Source organism: Dermacentor albipictus, chromosome 7 (assembly GCF_038994185.2).
Source record: "Dermacentor albipictus isolate Rhodes 1998 colony chromosome 7, USDA_Dalb.pri_finalv2, whole genome shotgun sequence".
NCBI classification, from domain to species: Eukaryota; Metazoa; Arthropoda; class Arachnida; order Ixodida; family Ixodidae; genus Dermacentor; species Dermacentor albipictus.
This window is the reverse complement of record NC_091827.1, coordinates 64,287,951-64,301,259: the sequence shown is the minus strand read 5'-3', so window position 1 is coordinate 64,301,259 and position 13,309 is coordinate 64,287,951. Positions and strand designations below refer to the sequence as shown.

The window sequence follows — 13,309 nt, the reverse complement described above, 5'->3', positions numbered from 1 at the left end:
TTTGTAGGATTTCTTGCCAGAGAGTTATGTATGATTACAAATATGATCTTAAAGAGAAAATCCGGTTAGGAAGCATTGCTAGAAAATTGCATAGTGTTAACGGTTGCTTGGTCGTAGTAACGTTCTTAGGGACTTCTATCCTCTGACTTTAGGGAACATTCCTAGGGACATTTTTTTTTTCAAGAATGGTGCACATTCTTATGAGGATTCAAAGTTTGCAGGATGCCGTGTGAATTTATTCTGTGGAAAATAAGGACGACAGCAAAACGGTCCACCATATAGTACGATTGTCCTCTTTATTGAAAATTTTCTTCAGATGATTGGTGGAGTGAGATAATTAACAAAATACCAACTATTATATCTGAGGTGAATAGTAAGGAGGCCACATAATTTGTCTTGCTTGAAGAAACCTTTAATTCTTTTTAATCATTGCTGACACTTTCCTGCAAATCACAGCAATAGAAACACAAATGATGAATATGTTGAATTCAACGTTTGTGGTATTTTCGTACTCCAGTTTTCGTACTTCCTGCAAAACGAATTATTGAGCAGTAAAAAATTTGAAGTACAATAATGGAGCTTCATCTTTAGAGCTACGTAAGAACTAACCAATAAATAGTGTAGGCCCGGAGCAGAATTTCTCGCTCGCACTTGTCCTTGAGCATGGCACAGTTGGTGCTGTTTTAGTGATCGTATGTAATTTTGTTGCCTACTCAGAGAACATATCAGGTGGCGGCGTGGCGGTCATCATTGCCTGGTATATGTACATTTGCAGTCATGGTTATCACTAAAACTTTTATGAACTGACACAAACCCCAGTTATTGCTAAGCCCTGGTATTTAATGAGCGTTTGCGGCAAACATTGTTGGCTATAAATACTTTACGACAGCCTAAGATCATCAAGACTCCCATTTCTTTAGATAACACGCTTTCATTTAATTAAGTAGAATATGTGTAACGAAATTATAAACATCAGACAGCGATAACGTGTTATCAATATGTGATCAGAAATGAAACCACATTTTTATATTGTTTTGGTGCGCGAACTAATTCAGCCTAAGCAAAACAGGTTAATGTTGATGGTAGAACATTCACTGATAGGCAGCTGCAGACAAGCGCTAGGTACACATATCACGGATAGCTAACAGAGGCAAATTTGTAGCAATCCGCACATGTCTCGTATAGAACACATATACATTTCTTTTGTCATTTTCTTTTGCTTGTGGTGAACTTTTTATGTCTAGATTTTATTCAGCAGACGGTGTTACTCAATACTAAGTTTATTATCAATACACCACTGTGAATACATTATGGATCGCTTAGCAGCCTCTGTAGGCAAGGGCGCCGTGAGGAATTTTTGCTGCAGAGGGGGTGCCAACACATAAGTAGGGGAATGAGTGTGGGGCAGATTGGTGCTGGCGCATGTGGTTTTACGACAGGCATCGTGGTGGTACAAAACTTTGGTGGTTTGGCTTTTGTGTTTCTTCAGTCAGAAATTACCCCTGCTCTACTAGAACCAAACATCCCTTCTCCTCTAGTGTTGTAAAAGAAAAGAGGGACGAAAGATTATAGTAAGAAGCCCACCTAGCCTAGTCTTCAAGCTGTTTGCATTTTGTGAGGACCCAGATGGCGCACGGAATGCCTCGGGCACCGAGAACGAGAGCCGGCGATAGGCCCATTTCGCTCCCAATTTCTATAATTATATGTTTTCCGACTACAGTATTAAACGTTTGTTGATGGAGGAGGCTTTAAAACAGGAACAAAAATTGAAGAAAACGTAAATCACCACAAGGGGCCTTACGTGAAAAACGTGACTTAACGTCGTTTTTGGAGAACTAAAGAAACCTCCTGCAACGTCTGCGCTCCACGGTGCTACTATTCAACGCAGCCAGAAGACGCAAAGCCAGCTCGCTAGACTACTTACAGCTCGATGAAATGGGCGGAAATTGTTTGCAAGCGCTTCTATGAAGCGTTTTTCGAAGTAGGTTAGCAATTAAGAACAAATAATACACTAAAGCACCTATTTATTTATTTTTGCAAGACACGTTCCTAGTATTTGGCAACACTGCAGATAGGCGGCGAGCGCGGAGCGGTGTCCGCCTCTTCCTCGCTCCATGTATCCTATGCACGGAGCAAGAAACATTTAGGAGTGGAAACTCCGCTGTTTCCGGCGACCAGAAAAGGTCACAAGCCCGCGGAGCCGTTATCGTGCTGGCGGCGCCTGGCGGCCTCGAAAAAAATTACCGCCGTTGAGAGCGCGCCGGAGCCGCCTGCCCGGGCGCTGCATTTTTTTTTCGCTGCGGCTTCTACGACACGCCGCATGGCGCCGCCACTGTATACGTCCCCGTCGGCGCAAACAACGATTGTGACCTTATCTGGTCGCCCGCGCTCGCTCGCGCTGACGGGAGTTTCAGCTCCTAAACGTCTTACTCCGTTATCCTATGCCAGGGAATGACCGGTGTCGTCCAGCCGCGTCTATTTTTGCCGGGAGAAGCTTGCCGTGACAGCTTATCCATGTATCCCGGCATTAAGAGCGGCGCTTTAAAAAGGCAACACACCTTTTTGTGGCTGGGTGCACTACCTTGCTATTACGGAACGTATGCACCCATTAACTCAGTGCACAAAAAGCGTTTATCCTGAACAGTCCAGGAACCACTGACTGGTACAACCTACGGCAAGCAGATTATGTTCGTGTCTACATTTGCAAAACAAATTTAACGGCAGCATTTAAGCAAAACAAATAGTATCATATAAGGGGCCACAACCGCAATCTGATTATGAGGCGCGCAGCACTGGGGGTGTTCGTGGTAATTTTGGCCATCTCATGGTCTTGAACGTGCACCAAACGCACGGTACACGGGTCTTTTGGTAATCCGCGCCTACTGAAATACGGCCGGCAGGGCCGGAATCCAAGCCCCGGCCTCGACTTCAGCAGCGCAATGCGATAGCTGCTCACTTACGCCGCGATTAGTTTCTATGGTAGCAACGGTGAGCTGTGTAACAATATTAGACTCCAAACCGCAAAGCACATATTGCGGTTGAGGTGTGCACTGCATGCATGCGTGTGGTACAGAAACAGGCTATTTTAAGGCCTCATTCACGTTATTTCAGCACGTTTACTAAAGAAATGTTATCAACGTTTCTATACAAAGGAACAAAGGGCGTTAGCCCGAGTTCACGTACTATTAGAGTTTGTAAAGTGAGTATGTCATACATCTCCATGAACGCCCTTTCTCACAAAAGATTAGTGAATCAGTAGTGTTGATTGAGAAAAATACGGGCACCGCACTTACCGCATGTGCAGCTGCAGAATCTTACACCTGACCTAAGCACCCATTCGGTGCAATCAAGCATTCGATTCGAAGGACACGGTTTCAGTTTAGCTTTGTAGGGTGGACAGGAGTCTTCAGGAACTGGCAAAGAAAACGAAAGTAGAGGTGCTTTACACCGATGAGCGCGAAGAACATAGAGGACCGCTGCGAAGTTTATGTATGAGGGAAAATATGGGCCGTTGTATTAATTTGTTTTTGGTCCCTTTTTATTAAAAAACAGGAGCAAGAGCAGATGTGAAAATTTTCAGGTGGTTATTGCACTACTAACCCTAACGTGCGAACCCGGTTTTCGCGTGGTCGACTCGTGGATATGCGTAGGGAAACCCACAGTATCATAAGAACAACACCACAGTACTGCCAGAAAACATTTACGCACTCCATCTGAGCAAGATTGCGATACGCTTTTACAGGGGCGGTTATCAGCCTATTTGCGGCTCTTTATGTTTTCATGCACGATAAATGCTTACTAAGTGCTTACTACACCTCATCTATCTATCTATCTATCTATCTATCTATCTATCTATCTATCTATCTATCTATCTATCTATCTATCTATCTATCTATCTATCTATCTATCTATCTATCTATCTATCTATCTATCTATCTATCTATCTATCTATCTATCTATCTATCTATCTATCTATCTATCTATCTATCTATCTATCTATCTATCTATCTATCTATCTATCTATCTATCTATCTATCTATCTATCTATCTATCTATCTATCTATCTATCTATCTATCTATCTATCTATCTATCTATCTATCTATCTATCTATCTATCTATCTATCTATCTATCTATCTATCTATCTATCTATCTATCTATCTATCTATCTATCTATCTATCTATCTATCTATCTATCTATCTATCTATCTATCTATCTATCTATCTATCTATCTATCTATCTATCTATCTATCTATCTACCCGCTTGTGCCGACGGAGTGGCCCAAATTGTGTGCCTGCTTGGTGGACCGCAAAACGTGTCTCGTCTTGAGGGCGCCACAGGTCTGACCGAGGTTGACACACTGTTAGCCTGACGAAACGATTCATCGCAGTGGGGCTGGAGAGGCTAGAAGGTTGCTACCCACGCTGGCCGATCATAACGCTGGGCATGATTGATTTATTTGTAGAGTTTATTGGCACAAGGGCCAGATGTGGCCAAAGAGCGCCAAGTCGATGATCTGTGCTTGTCAATGATATGTGGGTGTTGATTGTGGGGAGTATATGATACATGGCTGCATAGTGGCCTAAAAATATTCGCTAAAAGGTGGAAAATATACATGTGATGCAATGTGGCTGTAAAAGGGCCTAAAATTCATTCGCTCTGGAGTGCGTAAAATACAAGTCTAAAAACATGACAGTGATTGATGGTGTCTGCGATGAAATTAGATGTTTCATGAGATATGGATGATCAGTAAAACAACAAATGGCTGTAGCACTAGTGCCTCAGCAAGGCCTTGAAAGCAAGGGCTGGGAGGCACGTGCTCTAGAAAATGGTTTCATTGCAGCTACGACCTCCAGGTGGAGGCCGTGCTACAAGTAGCCTGGCCAAATTACATTTAGGGTGTCAGTTTCAGTTAAAAAGTTTAATACTGTTCCAAAAGTAAAAAGGGGTTCGTTGCTCAGAAAAAATGCTGGGTGTAATGGTATGTGTTGGAGATAAGCGGAGGGGAAGTACTTTTTCCTTTCTGCCTCTATTTCAGTGCATTGGATAAGAACATGAATAACTGTAAGCCTGTTGCCACATTTGGGACATGTAGGGGGTTCGCTTCCCGTCAAAAGGTAAGAGTGAGTGGCGTACGTATGTCCTATTCTTAATCTACACAGAAGTACTTCCTTATGCCTTGCTGTTCTTTCATTTATCCAGTTCCCTAATTTTGGTTTGATAACGTGTAGCTTATTCTGTACTGCATTATCCCATTGATGTTGCCAGTACTTCCTAAGTTTATGGCGTAAGAAGGGCTTAAGTTCTGTTGCTGCTATGGGTCTATTAACATCCGTTTCATTAAAGACAACTGACGCTGCACTTTCGTCAGCAGCTACATTGCCTTTTATGCCCCTATGGCCAGGTACCCAACATAGGACGATGTTTTGGTTGTATATTAAAGCTAAGCATAGTTCTATGTATAGTTTATTAAAAACAGGATTCCTATGTTTTCGAAAACTCATTAAGGCCCTTATTACGCTTAATGAGTCACTGAAAATGATGGCCTTATTGAGATTTGTTTGTCTGATATGTTTCACAGCAGAGAGTATCGCGTACGCCTCAGCCGTGAAAATACTTGTGTTGGGATTTAGAGAATCCGAGGTGGAAAAAGATGGCCCAAGAGCTGCATACGCGACACCAGCAGATGATCTGGAAGCATCTGTATAATATTCGGCACAGCAGTACTTCGCTTGGAGTTCGAGGAAGTGTGACTGTATGTGTGCCTCAGGTGCATGTTTCGTTATTTCGACAAACGAGGTACCGCAGTCTATGGTCTGCCTATCCCAAGGCGGTGGAAGGCGAGTGGCAGGCATTAAGATATTTTCTGGGAGATGGATGTTCGTTTATTCTGCCATTGCTTCCAAACGTAGGCTCAAAGGAGTTCTAATACGTGGGCGGTTACTGTAAAGTCTGGCAGCGGACAGGTCGCTAACAATGGAATGACATGGGTGCTCGGTGTCTGATTTTACCTTAGTGTAGTATGAAAAACTTAAGAATGTTCTGCGTAGATGTAAGCACCATTCGTTGGCCTCGACGTACAAACTTTCAACAGGGCTAGTTCTAAAGGCGCCTGTTGCCAGTCGTATACCGAGGTTGTGAACTGGGTCGAGAATCATTAGCGCACTCTCAGTTGCGGAGTTGTACACCACCGCTCCGTAATCGAGGCGTTATTGTACGAGACTCTTATACAGGCTCAGCAGACACTTCCTGTCACTGCCCCAGGTTGTTCGAGAGAGCAGCTTGAGGAGGTTCATGGTCTTGAGGCATTTTTCTTTAAGATATTTTAGGTGGGGGATGAAGTTAAGCTTTGTGTCCAGGATAACACCTAAGAACTTGTGTTCAGGGCTAACAGTTAGTCTTTCTCCATTAAGGTTAATATCGGGTTGTGGTAGTACACTTCTCTTGTTAGAAAACAGGACACATGTGCTCTTTTGGGGGTTCAATTTGAAACCATTCTCGTCCGCCCACCTTGAGAATCTATTCAAGCCAAGTTGTAGCTGCCTCTCGCAAATGCTAAGATTGCATGACCTGAACCCTATCTGTACGTCGTCCACATAGACGGAATAGAAGAGTGTGCGAGGTAATACGGTGTGGAGGGAATTCATTTTAACGATAAATAACGTACAGCTCAGTACTCCACCCTGCGGTACGCCTGTCTCCTGTATGAATGGTCGAGATTGCACGTTGCCAACTCTAACACGAAATGTCCTGTTAGAGAGATAGCTTTCAATTATTCTCAGCAGGTTGCCGCGAATGCCCATTGCAGAAAGATCCCGAAGGATCCCGAAGCGCCACGTGGTATCATACGCCTTCTCCATGTCAAGAAAGACGGACAACACAAGCTGTTTGTGAACAAACGCTTCCCTGATATACATTTCCATTCGTACAAGCTGATCTGTCGTTGATCTGCCTTCTCTAAAGCCACATTGATATTGATCTAATTTCTTGTTAATTTCTAGATAATGTACCAGGCGACTGTTTACCATCTTTTCAAAAACTTTCCATAAGCAGCTCGTCAATGCTATAGGCCTATAACTATTTGCCAAAGAAGGGTCCTTACCCTGTTTCAAAATAGGAATTATGATGGCCTCTTTCCAAGCAGAGGGAATGCGGCCGGACGACCATATAGAATTGTAGAGACAAAGAAGGGTTTTTTGTGTTTCAGGCGGCAGGTTTTTAAGCATTTCATATAGGATGCGGTCAGATCCGGGGGCAGATTGGTTGCAGCTGTTTAGTGCTGCCTGAAGCTCTGCCATGCAAAAGGGTCTATTGTATGCCTCGTATTTTGTGCTTTTCCTTTCTAATGGTTGTCTTTCTATTTGCCTTTTGTACCTTTGGAATGTTTCAGAGTAGTGCGACGAGCTGGATATCTGTTCGAAATGTGCGCCAAGAAAGTTCGCCTGATCTTCCATGCTGTCGCCTTGAGTATTCACTAAAGGCAGAGAGTAAGACTGTCGACCCTTTATTCTATTAACTCTATTCCAAACCTTTGTTTCATCAGTGTAGGAGTTAATGCCTGATATATACTTTCTCCAACTCTCTCTTCTAGCTTGTCGCCGCGTTCTTCGACCCTGGGATTTGACCTGCTTGAAATTGACTAGATTTTCTGCTGTCGGAGAATCCCGAAGTAAACCCCATGCCCTGTTTTGCTTCTTTCGCGCTTTTCGACACTCATCGTTCCACCATGGAAGACGGTGTTTTGTGGACAATCCACTTGTTACAGGGATACATTTGGAGGAGATGTCAAGGAGAGAAGCCGTAAAATATTCAACCACAGCGTCTATGCTTAAAGCACACATGTCCTCCCAGGATAAACAAGCAAGCTTTTTGAACGTTTCCCAGTCAGCCGAGTGAGTTCTCCAGCGAGGTAATTGTGGAAGGCATTCATTAGCCATAGGTGTGCTTAGAACTACAGGGAAATGATCACTCCCGTATGGGTTTTTAATAACTTTCCATTGAAAGTAAGGTAGAAGAGTAGGAGATGCTATGCTAAGATCTATTGAGGAGTATGTTTTGTTTGCCATGTTATAATACGTGGGCTCCTTCCCATTCAAAAGACAGGCGCCTGAAGAAAAAAGGAACTGTTCAATCAAGCGACCTCTCGCGTCGCAGCGCGAGTCGCCCCATAGGTTGCTGTGTGCATTTAGATCTCCAAGCACAAGATATGGTTCGGGTAACTGATCTATTAATGTTTGGAATTCTTGTTTGTGAAGCTGAAAATGTGGCGGTATGTATAATGAGCAAATGGTTAGGAGTTTATTTAAAAGTACAGCACGAACGGCCACTGCCCCAAGGGGTGTTTGTAGCCGTAAATGTTGGCAGGCTACAGATTTGTCAGCTATTATGGCTACGCCGCCGGATGATGCGAGTGCATCATCGCGATCCTTCCGAAAAATAACATACTGACGTAGGAAGTGTTTATGATTAGATTTCAAATGAGTCTCTTGGACACACAGCACTTTTGGATTTAGTTCTTTAAGGATTTCTTGGACATCATCGAGGTTGCAAAGCAGGCCTCTGATATTCCACTGAATAATTAGTGTATCCATATTAAAATAAATGTTGTGCCATGTGTCAAAGAGAATGAACTTGGTTTAGCTTAGAGTGCCCTTTTGGGGCCCTGTAATTGGAGTTTTGTCTTTTCTGGAGCGGTCGACAAAATCGCGCCGCTCCTTAGGCGTCAACTGCGCCTTCTGACTGGGTGTTGTGTCCATGGCCTCTTGAGAGGCGCTGGACACACGCTCTTGCGAGCGGTGTGTTTTCCGCGAAGGCCTTGTCTCTGAACACAAGGCCTTGGAGCCCACCGTCCTGGTAGTTGGTGGGCTAGTCTTGACCTCAGAGCTGGGCTGACTGGTGCCAGCACTAGCAGAGGCCTCAACTGTGGACAAATTCGGGAGAGGTAGGGCAGCCTTCGCTGCTCCCACCGTGGGGGCGGGTGGCGTTGCCGCACGCTCGCTACGCGTGGTGCTGGCGTCCGCCAAGTGCCTTTGTGGTACTGCCCCCCGACGTACCACTTCGGCGAAAGATGCGGTTTGTGCAAATGTTTGTGAGATGCGTTGCCTTGCTTCTCTGAAAGTTATGTTTTCTTTTACCTTTATTGTAATTATTTCTTTTTCTTTCTTCCAGACTGCGCATGATCGTGAATATGCTGGGTGACCACCATTACAATTACTACAACGGGGCTCAGCCTTACAGTCATCTGCAGAGTGATCATTGATGCCACATTTTGCACATGTTAGCCGCCCTCGGCAGCTCTGAGAAGCATGACCAAACCTCTGGCATTTAAAATATCGTCGAGTGTTTGGGATGTATGGTCGTACTCTGAGTTTGGTATATCCAGTTTCTAATGTCTCTGGTAGTGTGCTAGAGCCAAAGGTAATAATCAGGTGCTTAGTTGGCAATTCCTTGTTGTCACGTCTAATTTTTATTCTTTGTACACTTATTACGTTTTCATCCTTCCATCCTTCCAGGAGTTCTTCATCGGTCAAGTCCATCAAGTCTATGTCAGAGATTACGCCTTTGGCTGTATTCATGGTTCGGTGTGCTGTCACACTGACAGGGATGTCTCCAAGTTGTACAAGGTTTGTTAGCTTGTCGTGTTGTGCTTTGTCTTTTAGTTCTAGTAACAGATCCCCACTGGCCAGCTTGGTGATCTTATAGCCGCCTCCAATGGTCTCTGCGAGATGCTTCGCGACAACGAATGGTGAAATAGTTCTTGCTTTCTTGTCGGGTTTGTCACTGTGGACAACATGAAATTTAGGGAAAGCCTGAGTGCCTTTTAGAAAAAACTGAAACGTAGCATCGGTGCGCCCCCTTTTAGAGGGACGATCGGTACAGAAGGGGTTGGAAGTTCCCATGAAATGTGTTGTGTATTCAGCGACGATGCCAGTCACCCACCACCGAGCCCAACAAGGGGACATGGCAGGGTATGCGGTGAAGCAAACCCTACCATGCCAACTGTACATCGTCGCTATAACCACATATGTTATAACCAAGGTAGGTCATAGCACACCAGGTTAACCCTCGCCGCCAGGAAAGTTGGAAGTTATCAGAAGAAAAAGAGGACAGGAAAGACTAAAAGTGTGAGGGAAAGACGAAGGTGTGCGAGAGAGAGAGACAGGAAAAGGCGACTGCCGATTTTTCCCGGGTGGGTCAGTCCGGGGGTGCCGTCTATGTGAAGCAGAGGCCAAAGGGGTGTGTTGCCTCCGCCGGGGGGCCTTAAAGGTCCAAACACCCAGCATCGGCTCAACCCCCAGGATCCCCTTTTCCCCAGACACGGCTAAGCCGCGCACGGCTACACGCGGGAGGGTCCAACCCCCATGTGTTCGGGTCCGTGGTGTCGCAACACACCAAACGCCTGCTTGCGCAGACGCCTATGCGGGGACGCTGGGCATGATGCCGTCGTGGTCATTCCAGTGTTGTCATTCTAGCTTAAGGATATCTTACTCTCGTCATAATGCCTTACGTCGCACATTGTATACTGGCCCCTTAGCGCAAGTCGTCTATTAGGCCACTATGCATGGGTTCGTGGTCGTCATGCCATCGTGGCCATTGCATCGCCGTCATTCAAGCTGTTTCATCAGACACTCTTTATGCTGTCGTCATCACGCCATCATAGTCACACATCGTCATGCATTTATAGCTACGCCGCCATAGTGAAATCGTCGTGGTAGTGCAGTCATCGTCATTCCAGCTTCATGTTTCGAGTCTCGTATTGCTACCATCATCACGCCTTCTACTCCGACCCAGTGGTCCAATTTATCTAGTAGCTTGGCCAACTAGTTATATGTTCGACGTCGTGATGCCTTCGTCGTCGTTGCGTTGTCGTCATTCCACCTTTCGCATCCAACTATCGCAAGGCCGTTGTCATCACGCCATCGTCGTCAGACAATCCTCGCCGTGTCGTCGCCATATATTGTCATTTTAACATTGTCATCACTTCCACTAACACCCTACCATTGTTGTCATGCCTTCGTGATCCTACCGCTTTCGTCGTTCCGTCGATATTAATCGTTCTTTGTCGTTGCATTTTATAATATACTGTCATCATTAAAATATGAATATGCCGCCCTTGTCAGGCTGTCATCGTCACACAGTGCTATCATGCGTCCATCATGAGACCATCGTCATAATGGCGTCGTGTTCGAGCCATCCTCAACGCTACAACTTCGTCATCCAACCCTGGTCATGCCATCGTCGTTTCGGCGTCATCCCTATACAGGTCTCGTGATACAGTAATCGTCAAGCCATGGTCATCATACACTCGTCGTAATCCCCATTGTCCTTATGCCGTTGTTACGTCAGCGTCGTCCCTGCATCGTCATCATGCAGTCGTCGTGCACTCGTTTTCATACCATAGTCACGATGTCGTCGCGGTCGCTCCATCGTGATTGTAAGCGCGAAATTCGACTGGCATCATGCCATCGTCATCATATCGTTGTGGGATCGTCGTCACGCTCTCATTTCACCATTGTCATCTCATTGTCGTCGTGTTGCTGGTCGTTATACCACCTTCGTTGATCCATTGACGTCATTCCTTGTTTCTCATTTTATCGCCATCGTGCCGTCGTGATTCGGTAGTTACTATGCCATCACCGTGATGCCATCGTTGTCGTTGTGTCGTCGTCACACAGACGCCATCATGTATGTAATATTGTTGCCATATCGTTGCCATAACGTCGTCGCCAAGGCGTTGCCGTTATACAGATTTCGTGATACAGTAATCGTCGCGCCGTTGTGATCATGCACCCGGCGTCGTCCTATTGTCTTGATGCACTTGCCATGCCGTCGTCTTCACTGCATCGTGTTCATACAGTCGTCGTCATGCATTCGTTGTGACATCGTTGTCGAGATGCCATTGCGGTTGGTCTATCGGCAACATTTTATCTATGAAATTCGACTGCTCTCATGCCGACGTCATCCCACAGCGGCGTCGTTCCACCGTCCTCACGCTTTCGCTCCACCATTGTCATGACCTGGGTACTGTCGTCCAATTGTCGTCGTGCGATCATCGCCAGGCCGACTTCATCGATCCATCATGCTCATTAATTATTCGTCATGCAATCGTCGTCATGCTGTCGTATTTCAGTGGTGATTACGTTGTCGTTTTCATGCCAACGTCTTCATTGTGTGGTCACCCACAGACGTTATCATGGATTCGTGACCATACCGTTGTTGTCATGCCATCTTGGTAGTGCTATCGTCATCATTCCCGCTTCTTTCTGTTGTCGTCATAACGCCGTCGTCGCACCACCGTCGTTATGTAGTCGTCAGCTCACTGTCCTAATATCGTCATTACATTATCATCATAAATTATGAATCGACATCTCATTCTCTCACAATGCTTGCTGCTTTTGTACAAATATAGCTAGCGCTCACAATGCTTGTCGCTTTTGTAAAGATATAGCTAGCCTTGCTCACCCTGCTCTGGGGTCGCCCCGTGGCGCCGGGGGCCAGGACCACCAAGGAATAGTGGGACCAATCTCTACGAAGCTCGGGCTTTGAAGCACAGCTCTGGGTTCTCCATCGGGCCCGCTACGCGGCGGAGGGGCTAGGCGTCTCACTCCCGACGAGGGAGCGGCCCGCTGTGAGCTAATCGCGCGCTCCGAGCGACCACAAGAATTTTATTCATCCATCCATCCATCTCATGGTCTTCATGCCGTCGTCGTTGTATACCTTTATCATTTGATCGCTATCATTTGTTTGTCATTCATCATCCCTGTATCGGCATCACACAGTCGCCGTGGCATCTCCCGACCCAAAGGGTGTCATTTTGCTTAAGAGTGTACACTCTTAAAAAAAGTTAACACCCTTGGGGCGTACCTTGTCCCACAACAGTAATCGCCATCTGTCTTGCCCGTATTTCCTTCCTTTAACGCTGCGAGCCCAGTACATCGCATTCAGAACGGCACGCTCGTTATCAGCATGACGTAGCATTCTCGACAGGAAAGTAGCGAGCGCAGCGTTTCCAAGAAAGGAAACGCAAGCCGGACTGATGGCGATAATTGGTTTGGGACAAATATGCACCTCAAAGGGTGCCAATGTTTTAAGAGTGTAGGCAGAGTGCACGAGGAGCATCCCCTAAGTTAGTTGCCAAGCGCTGGGCAGGAGCTGAACAAGTCCAGCAACAGGCACGGGCTCGGCGTGCCTAGGAGACTCCATAAGAGGAAGGAGAAGAAGCGAAAAATGAATAGCGTAAATAGGACATTACCACGTTGCTCTCAATAATAAAGACTGTGCATTTACTCGAAGTGCTTCACCATCTTT

The 13,309-nt window shown here is 45.7% G+C and overlaps 1 protein-coding gene across 4 annotated transcripts in view; it reads right to left on the bottom strand.

The window, feature by feature from the left end:
* The window catches only part of LOC135904793 (uncharacterized), a 173,258-nt gene that overhangs the window by 66,445 nt on the left and 93,504 nt on the right, over positions 1–13,309 (bottom strand). Inside the window, exon 4 of one of the 4 annotated variants that reach the window (XM_070522308.1) lies at positions 3,294–3,413. The exons of the other annotated variants lie outside the window; for them this stretch is intronic. Within the exon in view, the coding sequence (XP_070378409.1) occupies positions 3,294–3,298 (5 nt within the window). The 5' untranslated portion in view covers positions 3,299–3,413. The remainder of the gene's footprint in view (positions 1–3,293; positions 3,414–13,309) is intronic. 4 annotated transcript variants of the gene reach the window in all.